The sequence below is a fragment of the Carcharodon carcharias genome, chromosome 1, assembly GCF_017639515.1.
Source record: "Carcharodon carcharias isolate sCarCar2 chromosome 1, sCarCar2.pri, whole genome shotgun sequence".
Lineage (NCBI taxonomy): Eukaryota > Metazoa > Chordata > Chondrichthyes > Lamniformes > Lamnidae > Carcharodon > Carcharodon carcharias.
Genome location: NC_054467.1, coordinates 124235214 through 124249761, shown reverse-complemented (window position 1 = coordinate 124249761; position 14548 = coordinate 124235214). Strand labels below are relative to the sequence as shown.

Here is a 14548-nt window from a genome sequence, read left to right as displayed (position 1 = left end):
CATTTCCAAGTCAGGATGGTGTGTGACTTGAAGGATATTTGCAGATAGTGGGTTTTCATGAGGCTGCTGTCCATGTCCTTTTAGGTGATAAAAGTTGTGGATTTTGGGGGAACTGTCAAAGAAGTCTTGATGAGTTGCTGCAGTGCAACATGGCACACACAGCAGCCACAGTGTGCGTTGGTGGAAGGAATGAATGTTTAAAGATTGATGGGGTGCCAATCAAGCAGGCTGTTTTGCCTGGATGGTGATGAAATTCTTGAGTGTTGTTGAGCTGCATTCATCCAGGCAAGTGGAGAGCATTCAGTCACTCTCTTGACTTTTTCCTTGCAGATGTTGGAAAGGCTTTAGGGAATTAGGAGCTGAGTCGTTGCAGAATACCCATCTTTTGACCTGCTCTTGTAACCACAATATTTGTGATTGGTCCAGTTCAGTTCCTGGTCAGTGGTAACCCCCAGGATATTGATGTTGTGGGATTCAATGATGTACTGCCATTAAATGTCAAGGGCAGGTGGTTAGTCTCTCCCTTATTGGAGATCATCATTACCTGACAGTTGTATGATATATTTGTTAGTTGTTATAAACATATTAAAAGTGAAAGAATGGCCTTTTGGACCATTCAGGTGAAGGATGTGAAGCAATTGTTGGGGATACCTGTAGAAAAGCAATTAACTGTCAAAGAAATAGCAAACTCAATGTGGATAAGTCACAAAGTCCTGATAGTGAGCTCTAGATGGTTGAATGAAATCAGAAAGGAGAGAGCAGTGGCTTGTGGCTCTGGCTTCAATTTTAAACCCTTAAATATATAAATTGTGCCGTGGAACTGGAGATTCAGCAGTCTAATATTGTTCAAGTAGCGAAAGGGTTAATTGAGTAACTAAAAGCCAGATAGGCTAATGGCAATTGTAGAGAGTATTTAGATTTCATAATATTAGTGAGCAAATAGAAATAAATGGGTTAATCATGGAGAGCCAGATTTGATGAAGGCAACTTGTGTTTGAGCTTTTTAAGAAGCAACTGATTGGATAAATAATAGGGTTTTGATACATGTGTATATATAGACTTTTTGATGTGTTAGAAAAAATAAGATACGTTATAAGAACAAATGTGACGGCAAGGCTGTTGTTCCAATTGGACAAGTGTTGGTCAGTGCTGGTCCACTTTTATATTTGGTATATAAAGGTGATTTGGTATATCGGGCAGAATCTCAATATGCTGATGAAACAATGAGGAAGATGTAGACAGGTTAGCAAATAGGCATGTAGTTAACAGGTACAGTTTATTATGGATGGATGTGAGGTAAGGCTCCTTGGGAGGAAAAATGGAGACCATGAGGTTCAAGCACATAATTCATTGAATGCAAGGGTACAAGCTGATAAAACTATTTAACAAGAGGCTAACAGCATTTTGGTTTCATAAATGGAGCATAGAATGTAAGAGCAAAGAAATGAAAAATTTGTAAAAAAAATATTGGTTAGACTATGGTTATAGTTTTGTGTGCAGTTTTGGTTGCCTCATAGGAAGGGCATTAAAGTTACAGAAGGTTATATACAAACGTATGAATTAGGAGCAGAAATAGGCCATTTGGCCCCTCGAGCCTGCTCTGCCATTCAGTAAGATCATGGCTGATCTGAATGTAACCTCAACCCCACACTTCTACCTACCCCTAATAACCTTTCACCCCCTCGTTAATTAATAACATATCTAGCACTGACTTAAAATTATTTAAAGACTCTGCTTCCACTGCCTTTTGGAGGAGAGATATCCAACTCTCAACTGTCAGAGAAAAAAATTCTCCTCACCTCTGTCTTAAATAAGCGACCCCTTATTTGTAAACAGTGATCCCTAATTCTAGATTCTCCACAAAAGGAAACATTAGTGTTGATTCCATAAGATACAAAGGATTGCAAGCCATAGTTTGGAGGAAAAACCTGATATGTTGGGGCTATTTCCATTAGAACAAAGAAGATTAAGAAGTTTATTGGAGGTTTTTAAAAATAAGAGTTTTGATGGAATGAATAGGGAAAGCCTATTTACCTCTGGTTGGGGAATTGATGTCTAGGGATCATCAATTTAATAAAATGGCCACAAAGGGAATGGGGGGGAGAAGTAAAGATAAATTTCTTTAAAAGTAGGGTTGTTGGAGCAAGGAAAGCTTTGCCACAGGAAGAGGTTGAGGCAGACACCATTGCATCTTTTAAAATAAATTTGTATAAATATTTGAAGCAGAAGACAATTCTGAGCTGTGGGGAGAAAACAGGGCAGTGGAAATATTTTTGGACTGCTTAGCATAGATACAATGGCTTCATTTTATGCTGTAAACTCTATAGTTCTGCGCAGAATCACAGAATTGTTACCATGCAGAGGAGGCTATTCGTGTCTGCACTGGCCTTCCAAATGAGAAGCTCACCTTGGGCCATTCCCCTGCCTTCTCCCCATAACTCTGCGCATGCTTCCTTTTTGGATATCCGTCCAATTCCCTTTTGAATGCCTTAACTGAACCTGTCTCCAGCATGCTCTGAGGCAGTGCATTCCAGACTTTAATCACTTACTGCATGAAAATATTTTTGCTCATGTCGCCTTTGCTTCTTTTACCAAATACTTTAAACCTGTGCCATCTTGTTCTTGAACCATTCACGAGTGGGGACCAGTTTCTCCTTAACTCCAGACTGCTCATGAGTTAGAATACCTCTATCAAATCTCATCTCAGCCTTCTCTTTTCCAAGGAAAACAGTCCCAACTTCTCCAATCTATCCTCATAATTGAAGGTCCTCAATTCTGGAAGCATTTCCGTGAATCTTTTCTGCACTGTCTCCAATGCCTTTATATCTTTCCTAAAGTGTGGCACCCAGAACTGAATGCAATACTCCAGCTAAGACCAAACTAGTGTTTTAGTGTTAACATTACCTCCTTGCTTTTGTACTCTATGCTGCTATTTATGGAGTATGGTTTATTAGCCACTATCTCAACCTGTCCTGCTATCCTCAATGACTCATGCACATACACATCTAGACCCCTCTGCTCCTGCTACCCCTTTAGAGTTGTACCCTGTATTTTATATTGTCTCCCCATGTTCTTCGTGCCAAAATGAATTACTTCACATTTCTCTGCATTGAATTTCAGCTGCACTTGTCCACCCATTCCACCACCTTATCTGTGGCTTTTTGAAGTTCGACACTCTCCTCACAGTTCACAACACTTGCAAGTTTCGTATCACCTGCAAATTTGAAATTGTGCCCTGTATACCAAAGCCTAGGTCATTAATATATACCGGGAAAAGCAAGAGTCCCAAAACTGACCCCTGGGGAACTCCTGCAAATCTTCCTCCAGTCCAGAAAACATCCATTCACCACTACTCTTGTTTCCTTCACTCGGTCAATTGAATTTATTTTATAGTTCCTCCTTATTTGTCCCAAAATGTAACATCTTGGTATTTCTTAGCATGAACTTTTATCCTTTTGCCCAATCTATTAACCTATATCTTCCTGAAGTTGCAGAGTCCTCTTCACATATAACCACATACTCGATTCATTGAAAATTTTGATATTGTGTTTGTGTGCCCAAGCCAGAACATGATACATGTATTAAGCAGCAGAAAAACGCACATCTCAATGCTAATTGTTGGTGGATACCATTGTTTGTATCCATCAGTTTGCAAAGAATCCATCAACCGCTAGTCTGTCCTCTGTCAATTAACCAGTTTCTTATTCATGCTGCTGCATCCTCTTTATTGGTGTGTGCCTTAATTTCTTTAGCAAGCCTCCTGTGCAACCTCTCATCAAATGATTTTTTAAAATCCATCTACATAACATTCATTGTACTTCCTATCACTACAATCTGTTATTCCTTCAAAGAATTCATTGTATTTGTCATGCAAGCTTGCCAATTACAAACCCAAACTGCTCGTCTGGGGAGATGATGGCGTCGTGGTATTGTCGCTGGACTAGTAATTCACTGACCCAGGGTAATGCTCTGGGGACCTGGGTTCAAATCCCACCACAGGAGATGGTGGAATTTAATTAAAAACCTGGAATTAAAAATCTTGATGATGATAGTTGTAAAAACCTAATGTCCTTAGCTGTGTTATATATGCCTCCAGGTTTAAATGCCCTCTGAAATGGGTAACAGACCACTACAAAATCATAAAAAAGGAATGAAACCTGATGGACCACCTGGCAATCAGAGGTGGCGGCACAGTGCCCTGGTCTGCAGCATGTGGTGAGGGGGCCAACAAGAAGGAAAAACAGATTTGACCACATCCTCACCAATCTGCCTGCTGCTGATGCATCTGTCCATGACAGTTTCTGTAGGAATGACCACTGCACAGTTATTGTGGAGATGAGTCCCGCCTTCAATTGAGGAGACCCTCCATCGTGTTGTGTGGCACTACCACTGTGCTAAATGGGATAGATATCGAACCTATCTAGCAACTCAAGACTGGGCACCCATGAGGGGCTGGGGGCCATAAGCAGCAGCAGAGTTGTACTTGAACACAATCTGTAACCTCATGGCCTAGCATACCCCCCATTCTACCATCAAGCCAGGGGATCAACCCTGGTTCAATGAAGAGTGCAGGAGAGTATGCCAGGAGCAACACCAGGCATATCTAAATTTGAGGTGTCAACCTGGTGAAATATAACACAGGACTACTTACATGCCAAACAGCAAATGCAGCAAGTGATAGACAGATCCCACAATCAACGGATCAGATCTAAGCTCTGCAGTCCTGCCTCATCCATTCGTGAATGGCAGTGGACAATTAAACAACTCACTGGAGGAGGAGGAGGTTTCACACATATCCCCATCTCAATGATGGAGGAGCCAGCACATCAGGGTAAACGATAAGGCTGAAGCATTCACATCAGTCTTCAGCCAGAAGTGCTGAGTGGATGATCCATCTCTGCCTTCTACAGAGGCCCCCAGCATCACAGGTGTCAGTGTTCAGCCAATTCGATTCACTCCACGTGATATCAAGAAACGGCTGAGGGCACTGGATACTGCAAAGGCTATGGACCTTGGCAATATTCCAGCAATAATACTGAAGACTTATGCTCCAGAACTTGCCACGCCCCTAGCCAAGCTGTTCCAATACAGCTACAACACTGGCATCCACCCGGCTGTGTGGAAAGTTGCCCAGGTTTGCCCTGTACACACAAAGCAGGACAAATCCAACCTGGCCAATTACCGCCCCATCAGTCTACTCTCCATCAGTAAAGTGATGGAAGGGGTCATCAACAGTGCTATCAGGCAGCAATTGCTTAGCAATAACCTGCTCACTGACGCCCAGTTTGGGTTCTGCCAGGGCCACTCAGCTCCTGACCTCATTACATCCTTGGTTCAAACATGGATAAAAGTGCTGATCTTCCGAGGTGAGGTGAGAGTGACAGTCCTTGATATCAAGGCAACATTTGACAGAGTATGGCATCACGAAGCCCTAGCAAAACTAGAATCAATGCAAATCGGGGGGAAAACTCTCTGCTGGTTGGAGTCATATCAGCATAAAGGAAGATGGATGTGGTGGTTGGAGGTGAGTCATCTCAGCTCCAGGGCATCATAGCAGGAGTTCTTCAGGGTAGTGTCCTGGGCCAAACCATCTTCAGCTGCTTCATCAGTGACCTTCCTTCCATCATAAGGTCAGAAATGGGGATGTTCGCTGATGATTGCATGATGTTCGGCACCATTCGCGACTCCTCAGAAACTGAAGCAGTCCATTTTCCATACGCAGCAAGACCTGGACAATATCCAAGCTTGGGCTGACAAGTGGCAAGTAACATTCACGCCTCAAGTGCCAGGCAATGACCATCTCCAACAAGAAAGCATCTAACCATTGCCCCTTGATGTTCCATGGCATTGCCATCACTGAATCCCACACTATCAACATTCTGGGGGGGTTACCATTGACCAGAAGCTGAACTGGACTAGCCATATAAATACTGTGGCTACAAGAGCAGATCAGAGGCTAGGAATCATGCGATGAGTAACCCACCTCCTGACTCCCCAAAACCTGTTCACCATCTACAAGGCACAAGTCAGGAGTGTGATGGAATACTCCCCACTTGCCTGAATGAGTGCAGCTCCCACAACACTCAAGAAGCTTGACACTGTGCAGGACAAAGCTGCCTACTTGATTTGCACTACATCCACAAACATTCACTCCCTACACCATTGATGCACAGTAGTAGCAGTATGTACCAACTACAAGATACACTGCAGGAATTCACCAAGGCTCCTTCAACAGCACCTTCCAAACCCATGACCACTATCATCTAGAAGGAAAGGGCAGCAGATAGATGGGAATACCACCACCTGTAATTTCCCCTCCAAGTCACTCACCTGACTTGGAAATATATTGCTGTCCTTTCACTGTCGCTGGGTCAAAATCCTGGAACCCTCTTGCTTACAGCACTGTGGGCGTACCTACACCACATGGACTGCAGTAGTTCAAGAAGGCAGCTCACCACCACCTTCTCAAGAGCAATTAGGGATAGGTATTAAATGCTGGTCTCGCCAGTGAAGCCCACATCCCATGAATGAATAATAAAAATAAATTATCCATGTCTTCTGAGTATTACCTTCATCCTGTAACAGATTTATTGTTAGACAGAATGTAATACTGGGTGAGGAATTCATAATATATCAAAAGAATGCCATAGAAATCTTTAATTTTAGCTTTTGCTTCATCGTCTTTCCCACTTTCAGCACGTGTGGAGCTTGGCACCAAATGAAAACACAGGAAAAGCATGGAGGCCAGATGGAAAAGGTAAAGCACCAAATGCACCAGAGTTCATGACCTCACATAGTTGTTAAATTGTATTTGTTTATAATAAATCCTTTTTGTTTTTCTACTAGTTTTAGCATTTAGTCTTGTAGATACACACCGAATTGTTTTATGTGATGTGGAAAAAGCAGAGATCCTACCTTTTTTCTCCTTGGAAAACTTAGTCACCTGTATGCACTGGACTGAGGTGATGGATCCAAAAAGGTAATCAAGAACGTCAGGTCTGGCGGCATCTGTGGAAAGGAAAACAGAATTAACATTTCAGGTCTGTGTCCTCACGTCAGAGCCAAGGTCACCTGCAACATTAACTCTTTTTCTCTCTCCACAGATGCTGCCAGACCTGAGTATTTCCAGCAATTTTTTATTTTTATTTCAGATTTCCATCATCCGCGTTGTTTTGCCTTTGTACCAAGATATAAGCTCAGTCTTATTGGAATTGTAAACAATTTTTAAAAAAACTTATTCTGTAAAAGTAAAACCCAATATCAAATGTTTTGAGGCACTATAGACTAAAATGCTACCTTATTTGGGCCAAATCTAGTTGTGGTGGGACATCTTGCAGCCCCTGCCATTAGGCATTTTTTGGTTGCCTTAAGTTTGACATTTTTTTTATGCTGTAACTTGCTGGAAATGTCAGCTGATAATGTGGAGGAAGCAACAGGACATCTAAGATCTCAGTGAATGACGGGAGCCAACAGTTTATCTCCTTAACTATTGTGATTTAATGATTGAGAAAGAAACAGGAATGACAGGGAAGCAGTTGAAATACAGTGAATGTTTTATACTCATTGAGGTACTGAAGGAAATAAAGTGAGGGAAAGTATGATTGGATTGAGAGAGGAAAAAGTATGAAACAAATTAAAAATTTGAACTTTTTAATATCTCAAGATCTAAATAGTTAAAATTGTTTCATTCCTGGGAAGAGGTTGATTGAGATTGTATTAATTATTATAACGTCATTAAAAAGAAACATACGCTCTTAATTACTCGCCCTCACTTCCTCCGGCAAGATTAATGGTCAAAAAATCTGCAAGTTCCTCAAGCTAATGAGAAAGCTAAGGTTGAGATGCCATTTGCGCAAATCAAATATCTGAGTAAAGCAACCAAGTTCTGGAAATTTCCAACTCGTGGGGCGTATCTCTGAATCCCCTGAAATTGCTGACCAATTTGCACATTAATATTTCCATGAATTATTTACACACCGTTATTTTTTCAACAACATTTGACCTATCATATGCCCTCAGAAAGGTCCTACAATGCTAAACTGTTATGATCCCCATGGAGACTTATAACATCAAAGGACCAAACTCCCTAAATGACCCCAACGGAAAAAATCTGATGGACAAGTATCGCTTTAAAAAACTTTTACTGTCACAATCAAACCAAAGTTAACGAAGTAATCATGAATTCACAGGCAAATTGTACTCAATAGAAACTATAAATTATACTTTAAAAAGCTGATACAACTAAGGTAAATTTCATAGATTTCTTAGCTAGCCCTCAAAGCACATATGTGGCACCATACGTAGTTCCAATGCCTTGCACAATTCTGTCTTCCTCCGGTAGAGTTCAACTGCTCTTTATCATGCAGGATCCAATCATCATGTAGCCTCTGACAACTGCTTGACTCCATCTGAGTTCCACAGATACAATTACTATCAACAAGGCACTTTTGCAGAGCTTCCTTCACTCAGTTCATGACAGTCTGATGACATATCTTTCCCAGAGTCGCCTAGGTCTAACTGCTCAATAACACATCTGTACGTGATGTGGTCAGCTCTGGTATAAACCACCCAGCTCTTCAGTGTGCCTGGATTGTTCTCAGAGCTTTTCAGATCCCCTATCCTGTTCTGACCACAATCTGCAATACTCTGAACCCCAAGAGCTCCTGTGCCTGTTCTGACCACAAGCTGAAATTCAATCTCCCGGTCTCGATTATGCATCCCAAGTAGCTTCTATTTCCCGAGCAATTTAGCAAAGACTCATTTGTCAGAAGCCCGATCTCACATCCAGGAAATGCAATTAACAAACCCCTCCCCCGGGAAACTGGACCTGGTTTCTTTTTCAGTTATGCGCAGTCTCAAGAAATACAGGTTTTAAAACCATTTCTTCACATTAACAGAATTTTTAAAATCTGCTTTGCTAATTATTTGGAAAGGGGCACTCTTTTATTTTGAAAGCGCTCTCCCAATCTTTTTTTGAATACATATTTTAATTTTATTAACTCTTCATTGTTCTCAGCTTAACATTGGTTTTTATTTTAAACATTTGGCACACTTTAAATTCGTAATAGGAAAAAGATGAGTGAAGTGTTATGTTGGGGAAGATTTCCACTGCAGCCTTGCATAACAGTCATATACCTTGTTATGCATAGTTGCATTGGAAATTGTCCCGAGCATAACACTTCACTCACCTTGTTCCTATAATTAATTTATAAATGTTTATAAGTTGCTTTATACATAATACATTGAGAAAACTTTCCTTCATGGTCAGAGTATAACTTATGGGGAAACAAATGTAAGCTTCCAAAGACTCATAAAAAAGTGAAAAAAAATATAGCTGAAGATGTGTAGCTATTTCAAATTATTGTTTCATATTTTCTGTTCTTAACACTTCTTTCCAGTGCTACTGCCTCAATCAGTTTACTAGATGAAGAAGGAAGCCTTTTCTTGCCCAAGTTGCCTGCACTACCAAAGAGGTAAATTTAATGAAATATGACTAAAATAAGACCAATGAAATGCCATTGACCCGGATTTTGCAGTTGTAATAAGGCAAAACTGTCAGCGTCTGCCCTCATTACCACTCTGAAGCCGACAGCAACTTCTGGTGTCTGCACATTTGCAATTAAGCACGGAAATTCAGAAGTTGCTGTCAATGATTCACTGCTCCTCCATGGGGTGCACTGTTAAGGTGCAGTCGGCACTCTTTAGTAATTACTTGAACTATGTGAACTTGCTGTAAAAATGCCTGATAAATTACGCCTTCTTGAATAGGTGTAATTAGGAATCTAATGGTGTACCAAGTGATAACTAGTGCTGTACAAGCTCTCTGGCTCTGAGAAACTAATTTTATATATGTGGAATGTCAAATTTCTACATTATGATAAAAATTCCATGGGTTTTTAATTTTAAAAAAAGTTTGCTTATCCTATTTTAGCTTCTACCTTATTCCTATGTTTATACCCTATCTTTAATTTGGCTGTCTGTAAAAATATGAGTGAATGATAATCAGTACATTTTATTTCCTGGTTTGCTGCCTGTTATTGGCTGCTCAGCCTATTTTGTGGCATCACCATTGCTGGGTGCCTTGAGGTCCCCTTGACTTGATGCCAGAATCAAACTAGCATTGGGAATGGTGAAATCCATGCCACAGAGATGACTAAATCTTTGCAGCTTCTGTTGAGTTCAGCTGCAACTGCCGCCAGTTCGTTGCTTAACTGCAAAATTCCAGGCATTATTATCCTCTGTTTGAAAGGCCAGGTGAATTTAATTATCTGTTGGTAGTATTCAACAATTTTATTTTATTCTGTCAGCTGAATAAAAATCGTTACCCTTGAAGTAATTTAATCCACTATTCTGTTTTGGGTTTCTGCTTGTGGGGTGTCATAGGTATCTCATTAAGGGTTTGGTGCACTTAGTGGGGAAAAAAATCAGAAGTTCAGCCTAATTACTCTAATTGTAGCTACTGAAACTTCAATGTTGGGTTTCATTACTAGCTAAAAGAACTGGCCTTTTATGATTTTCAATCAAAGAATACCTTTTACTAATTTGGATCTCAGAACTAAAATGGGTGATGGAAACTGCATATATAGGATAAAAGTTACGCTTACCATTTAAACGTCAATAAGAAAGTACATAAAATAAGAGAGAAATACTGATGATTAATATGAAATCCAATTTGAAATAATTTTTCTCTTTTTTAAGATGGGGAGGGCAGAGTAAATTTGTGACACTTCAATGAAAATATACAATTTGGTGCTCATCTACTTGAAAATTAAGTAACTTATTAATCTCAACAATGTTATGCTAACATTTTGATTTTCCACATCAATGTATGAGCTCTAGATTTTTTAAATTCCTTGAGCTCTTGAAGTTTGTCTAATTTGTTTGAATTTATTAAATGTACAAGTGAGGTCCACATGATGTTATGAGTGACAATTTGTATTTAGAGTCTTGATCTGATTTCAGTACTCGAGCTGTATGATTGTTAAACTTGTTAAGTATTCAAAGGAATGTAAGTTTAAAAAAATAAGTTGTGACATTTTTTGGGTTTAATCATTGCTAATCCTGTTCTGTGAAGGTTAGAAATAGAGATGGTGCTGTGATGAATTGAAAATTGCTGAGCATTTTCTGAATGGGAAGTATTCTGGACAGAGAATTTATGACAGTTACCTCACAGATATTCTTCAAAGTTTTTATAAGTGATCCAGAAGAGGACAGTAATAGCTTTATCTCAATGTTTTTGGATGACCCTGAGATAACAAAGGTCAAAACAAAAAAAGCAAACGAACGACTTGTATTCATATACAGCCTTTTATGGCCACAGGTTGTCCAAGAGCGCTTTACAGCCGTTCAGTAAACTTTAGAAGTGTACTGACAATCTTAATGTAGGAAACATGGCAACTAATTTGCAAACTGCCAAAAACAAATGCGATAATAACTAGATAATCTGCTATTTTTGTGAAATGTTGATTGAGGGATAAATATTGGCCAGGACACCAGGGATAACTCCACTGCTGTTCTTCAAATGCCATGTGATCTTACAAGAAAGCAGACGGGGCATCGGTCCAATGTCTCATCCAAAAGACAGTACCTTTCACAGTGCAGCACTCCCTCAGTTCTACACTGGATTGTTAGCCTATGTTTTTTTGCTCAAGTTCTGGAGTGGAATTTGAACTCAAAGCGTTGTGACTCAGAGTTGAGAGTGCTACCAACTGAGCTGTGACTGGCAATGGAGAATTTGAAAAATTGTAAAGGACCTAAATGCATTTAAATGTAGCTAAATGTGGCCATACAATTGTGGACGTGGAATGTGCAATGGGAATAATGGGAAAGTAATGACTAAGATCAGGAAAGGGATTTTGGGGTCATAGCAGATTGAGCCATGGATTTCAAACCAACGTCCTAACAGCTGTAAATACAACATAGACTATTGGAATTGGATTGCATACAAAGAGAAATGGAGAATAGAACGAATAAAATAACACTAGAGATGGTACAGTTATAGAACAATACCTGGAGCATTGTTTTCAGTTTTAGAATTTGCACTGGGAAAAGAAACATGTAACATAGGTAAGAACCATTATAATTACAAGGGAACTGGAAATTAAAACTTGGAGATAGACTTCAGAATGTCAAGTCCTCAGCAAAGGTCTCAGCTTCATCCCCCTCAGTGAATTTCAAATTTGACATGAGGCTGGGTTCTTCATCTGCCATCTTCGCTTCTATGCCGCCTTTGTTGGTCAGGAATATTCCCACTGCACACTGGACTCTTTCTCCCATCTTCAGAATTCTTGTCCCACCAGGATCCCTCCCTCTAGCTTCTTGCTGCACTGGGGTTGCCATCTTTCAGCTGAAGCATCAAACCAAAACCCCATCTGCCCCCTCAGATTGAAATAAAAGATCGTATTTGACACTATTTCGAAGAAGAGCAGGGGAGTTATCCTTGGTGTCCGACTAATATTTATCCTTTAACCAACGTCACAAAATAGTATTATCTAGTCACTAACATATTGCTACTTGTGGGAGCTTGCTGTGTGCAAATTGGCTACTGCATTTCTGACATTGTAACAGTGACGGCACTTCAAAAGTACTTCATTAATTGTAAAGCATTTTTAAAGTCTGATCATGAAAGGTGCTATATAAATGCAATCTTTTTCTTTTACCCTCTCTGGGCTTTTCAATCAGCTCACTCACTTGAAACCTACCTCTCTCTGAACTTGTAGCACTCCATTCTCTCAGGCCTGAGCTTAACATTGTCATTAAATCTGTTGACAAATTGTTAACTGGTGAACCGATTTCAGAGGCTAAGCACCAACCCTCCAACATCGCTACTGACCTTTCCCAGACTGTCACCCCACAACGAAGTGTAAAGATATCGTTTCCTAGACTGTACTGACCTCAACTCTTCAGAGATCTTTCAACCAACCTCATACTCCCCTTATCTCTCCCTGCGTCTTCCTTGAATGGAGGCCCAATAGGCCTCCATCCGCCATCACCTGCCTCCAACTGGCTGAACTTGTTCTTATATTGAACAACACCTCCTTTGACTCCACTCAGTTCCTCCAAATTAGAGGTATGGGCCCTAGCTATGCCTGCCCTTTTGTGGGATGTGTGTAACATTCTTTGTCCTTGTCCTACTTAAGTTCCAACCTTTCTCAAGTACCAGTGAAAATTTGGGACAGCGGGAATGGAGTTGGGAGTCCCAAAATCTGGATTTTTTTTTTTTAAAGGTCCATGGAGTCTCCCTGACTCTGAGAAAACCCAGTCCCATGTTGGAGGTTCCTCTGGAAGGTCTAAAGCCACAGTGTGTCTCTGAGAGGATTTCCTCAGACGTGGGAAGTAGATGGATCTGGAGTACGTGTGTCAGGATGTCCCTTGCTATGGACAACAGGAAAATATCCCGATAGTTTCCACAGCATGGTTTATCTCCCTTCTTGCAGATAGTTACAATTGTCACATTCCTAAAGTCAGGTGTGGGGGTGGGAATTCTTTTTCCTTCCAAATTCATAAGTTGAGAAGTTGAGTACATGAAGACTTGATGTGAGCTCAAGTCCACCAACTTTGAAAACCTCAGCTGGCACACCAGCAACATTTTGTTGTTCTTCATCTGTGTGATTGCTTGTTGTAACTCTCCCGTTGATGGTGGTTCACCCAAGGATTCTGTCACAGGGTACTACAGGAAAGCCTGGAGATATCAGCTGCTGTTGTAGATTCACGATTGAGGAATTGTTCAAAGTGTTCTTTCCAGCTTTGACAGAAGGCATTGTCATCCTTAAGAAGAGAAAAAGCATCTTGTAAACAAATGGAATTTTGCCTGTTTGAACTTTGTCTATAGATGGCCCTGCTGGCTTCAAAAAAGGCTTTGTATGTGATGATGATCAGCATATTATTGGATCTCTTGCACTTTCTCTTCCCACCACATGTCCCTTATATTCTTTTATCATTGTCTTTGGGCATCAGGTTTGAGCTATTGGAATGCTGCCTTCTTAAGACTATAAGATGCAGGAGCAGATGTAGGCCATTCGGCCCACTGAGTCTGCTCCGCCTTCAATGTGATCATGGCTGATCTGATAATCCTCAACTCCACTTTCTTGCCTTTTCCCCATAACCCTTGATTCCCTTACTGATTAAAAATCTGTCGATCTCAGCCTTGAATATACTTAACAACCCAGCCTTTACAGTTCTCTGCAGTAAAGAATTCCACAGATTGACTGCCCTCTGAGAGAAGAAATTCCTCCTCATCTCTGTTTTAAGAGGGCAACCTCTTACTGTGAGATTATGCCCTCTGGTCTTAGACTCACCCACAAGGGGAAACAACCTCTCAGCACCTACCCTGTCAAACCTCCTAAGAATCTTTTATGTTTCAATAAGGTCACCTCTCGTTCTTCTAAACCCCAGTGAGTACAGGCCCGACCCACTCAGCCTCTCCTCACAAGAAAATCCCTTCATCCTTGGTATCAACCTAGTGAACCTTCTCTGGACTGCCTCCAATGCCAGTATATCTTTCCTTAGATAAGGGGAGCAAAACTGTTCACAGTATTCTAGATGTGGT

General features: G+C 40.6%; 1 protein-coding gene across 1 annotated transcript in view; it reads left to right on the top strand.

Annotated features, from left to right (window-relative positions):
• LOC121275260 (anaphase-promoting complex subunit 4-like) overlaps window positions 1-14548 on the top strand; it is a 179104-nt gene that overhangs the window by 91105 nt on the left and 73451 nt on the right. Inside the window, 3 exon segments of the mRNA XM_041182700.1 lie at window positions 6697-6757; window positions 6847-6979; window positions 9399-9473. Coding sequence (XP_041038634.1) covers window positions 6697-6757; window positions 6847-6979; window positions 9399-9473 — 269 coding nt within the window.